This window comes from Pyrus communis, chromosome 6 (genome assembly GCF_041283825.1).
Source record: "Pyrus communis isolate YQ-2024b chromosome 6, ASM4128382v1, whole genome shotgun sequence".
Lineage (NCBI taxonomy): Eukaryota > Viridiplantae > Streptophyta > Magnoliopsida > Rosales > Rosaceae > Pyrus > Pyrus communis.
Genome location: NC_142570.1, coordinates 375,001 through 376,988, shown reverse-complemented (window position 1 = coordinate 376,988; position 1,988 = coordinate 375,001). Strand labels below are relative to the sequence as shown.

Here is a 1,988-nt window from a genome sequence, read left to right as displayed (position 1 = left end):
ATCCCATACTTGCTTGCTCGTTGTTGCTTCTGCAACCTTCTCGAACGTTGAATCTTCCAAACCCTGGTATAGAAGATACAGCGCCTTTTGGTCCTTCTTTCGTAAGTCCTTGAGAGTGTTCCTTTGATCCGCAGTATATACGGCTTCTTGCTCGGCAGTGGGTACAACATACCCACTACTGACAACTTCCCATAGCTCCTGTGATCCAAACAATGCTTTGAATTGGATGCACCATCTTTCATAATTTTCTTTCTTCAATGTGGGAACTTGGAGTTGCACTAAGTTGGACGCCATAACTGCTGCACCTGCCAGAATGGTATTCTGGCTCTGATACCAATTGTTGGTATTCGACAGTTTACTAACTCAATACCAAAATATGTGGGTGATAAGTTTACAAACTCTATCACACCTCTTTCACTTTGCACTCTCAAATAAAATTGGACAAAGAAAGAAATAGAGAAAGGAGGGAAGCAACAAGCTTTGGCAAAACACTTGGATTTTGATATATGAAAAAGGTTTACAAACTATTGGAATAAGAAAGCTTACAAGCTTCTTCACAATTGGAAGTGGGATTTTGGATGGGATGATTTACAATGCTTGAGAGCTTGGGTATTTATAGCAAACCAAATGATTAAACTAAGATTATTTATTACCACACAAAACACATTAATTGCACCTAATAATTTTTATTCAACCATAACTAATATTGCCTAACTTTCCATGCCTAACTTTGACATTGATTTTCAACAATAGCAACTTGTTTTGATTTGAATTTCCAACAGACTGTTCAGCTCCGACCCTCCCCATTGATTTACATCCCAAGGAGTCTTCTGTCCTGTTTAAATTTGATCTCAAGTTATCGTATTAAACAAACAAATATGCAGCAGCAACTAGCAAGCTTCTTTTATTTTTGTGTAAAATATTGTATTGACCGGTAGCAAAAACAAATAAAAACAAGGATAATCGTGTCCTGTCCACCCTCCTTGCTTCCACGGGAAATTTCAAGCTCCTCAAAAATCCAATAACAAACAGTCAAACACCCCTTTGCCTGCGTTCCCTTGGAATTTCCAAGCTGCCCTCTTTTATTTAGCCCTCAAGTCCTTTGCAGCTCTTTTATACTTGCTCTCCAACCCCCCTTCCCCCCCTCCCCCCCTCTCTTTTCTTCTTCCTCCCTCCCTCCCGGTGATGAGAATGTATATTTCTTTAGCTAGTACGCTAATTAATCAAATGAGTTAATATTCTTGGGTTTCTCGTTCAACTCTGCTTGTCTTTTCGAATTATTCAGGTAAGTTTCACACCTTTTTTTCAGGATTTTTGAACTCCAACTCAACTTACAATGTATGCTTTTTTGCCCTCTCTATTCTTTTGTTTTAATAATTATAAATGCAAATTTTTGTCTTCAAACTAGAAATTAAAAAAATTTGGAAGCTGTAAGTTGCTGTAGGTTTTGTCTAGTGTTGTTTTTTGATATCTTTAAGCTTTGTTCCCTGCAGAAAACAAAGACCTTTTGAACCCAAATGGAGCTAACTAGCATGATCACTTATGTAATTCTAACATTGTACTAATTGTATAGAAATTCTACTCGAAAATCACAATCTTTGTTTTTAGGTTCGATTTGTGAGAAATGGCTGCTGGTTATAATGGAACTGAGGTACCCATCCTACCAAACACTCTTCCGCAATACTCAGAAGATAATCCGCAGCTCCTGTTCGACATATTCGTGACCCAAACCCGAAAGGCACCACTTTCCATTCCTATGAGCTATATAGACTCGGACTCGTCAGATGAAGGGGAACCTAGACTTGAAGGTCATATTGGTCCATTAGGGAGTCAAAGCAAACCTCTCTTTGTACCTATGAGTGGTCCGTTATATGCTAACCACAGGCCTGGTAGCATTTTCCGGGCAGCTCAAGCTCTAACAGCAGGGCAAGAAGCGGTGGAACCCGCAGGAGAATATTTTCCTTCTACCAATGCAACATACCAGAACG

General features: G+C 39.2%; 1 protein-coding gene across 1 annotated transcript in view; it reads left to right on the top strand.

Annotated features, from left to right (window-relative positions):
* The first annotated feature begins 1,160 nt into the window (after positions 1-1,160).
* LOC137711655 (putative cyclic nucleotide-gated ion channel 20, chloroplastic) overlaps positions 1,161-1,988 on the top strand; it is a 10,616-nt gene continuing 9,788 nt past the window's right edge. Inside the window, exons 1-2 of the mRNA XM_068450909.2 lie at positions 1,161-1,285; positions 1,609-1,988. The exon at positions 1,609-1,988 is cut by the window's right edge and continues 149 nt beyond it. Of these exons, the coding sequence (XP_068307010.2) occupies positions 1,625-1,988 (364 nt within the window). The 5' untranslated portion in view covers positions 1,161-1,285; positions 1,609-1,624. The remainder of the gene's footprint in view (positions 1,286-1,608) is intronic.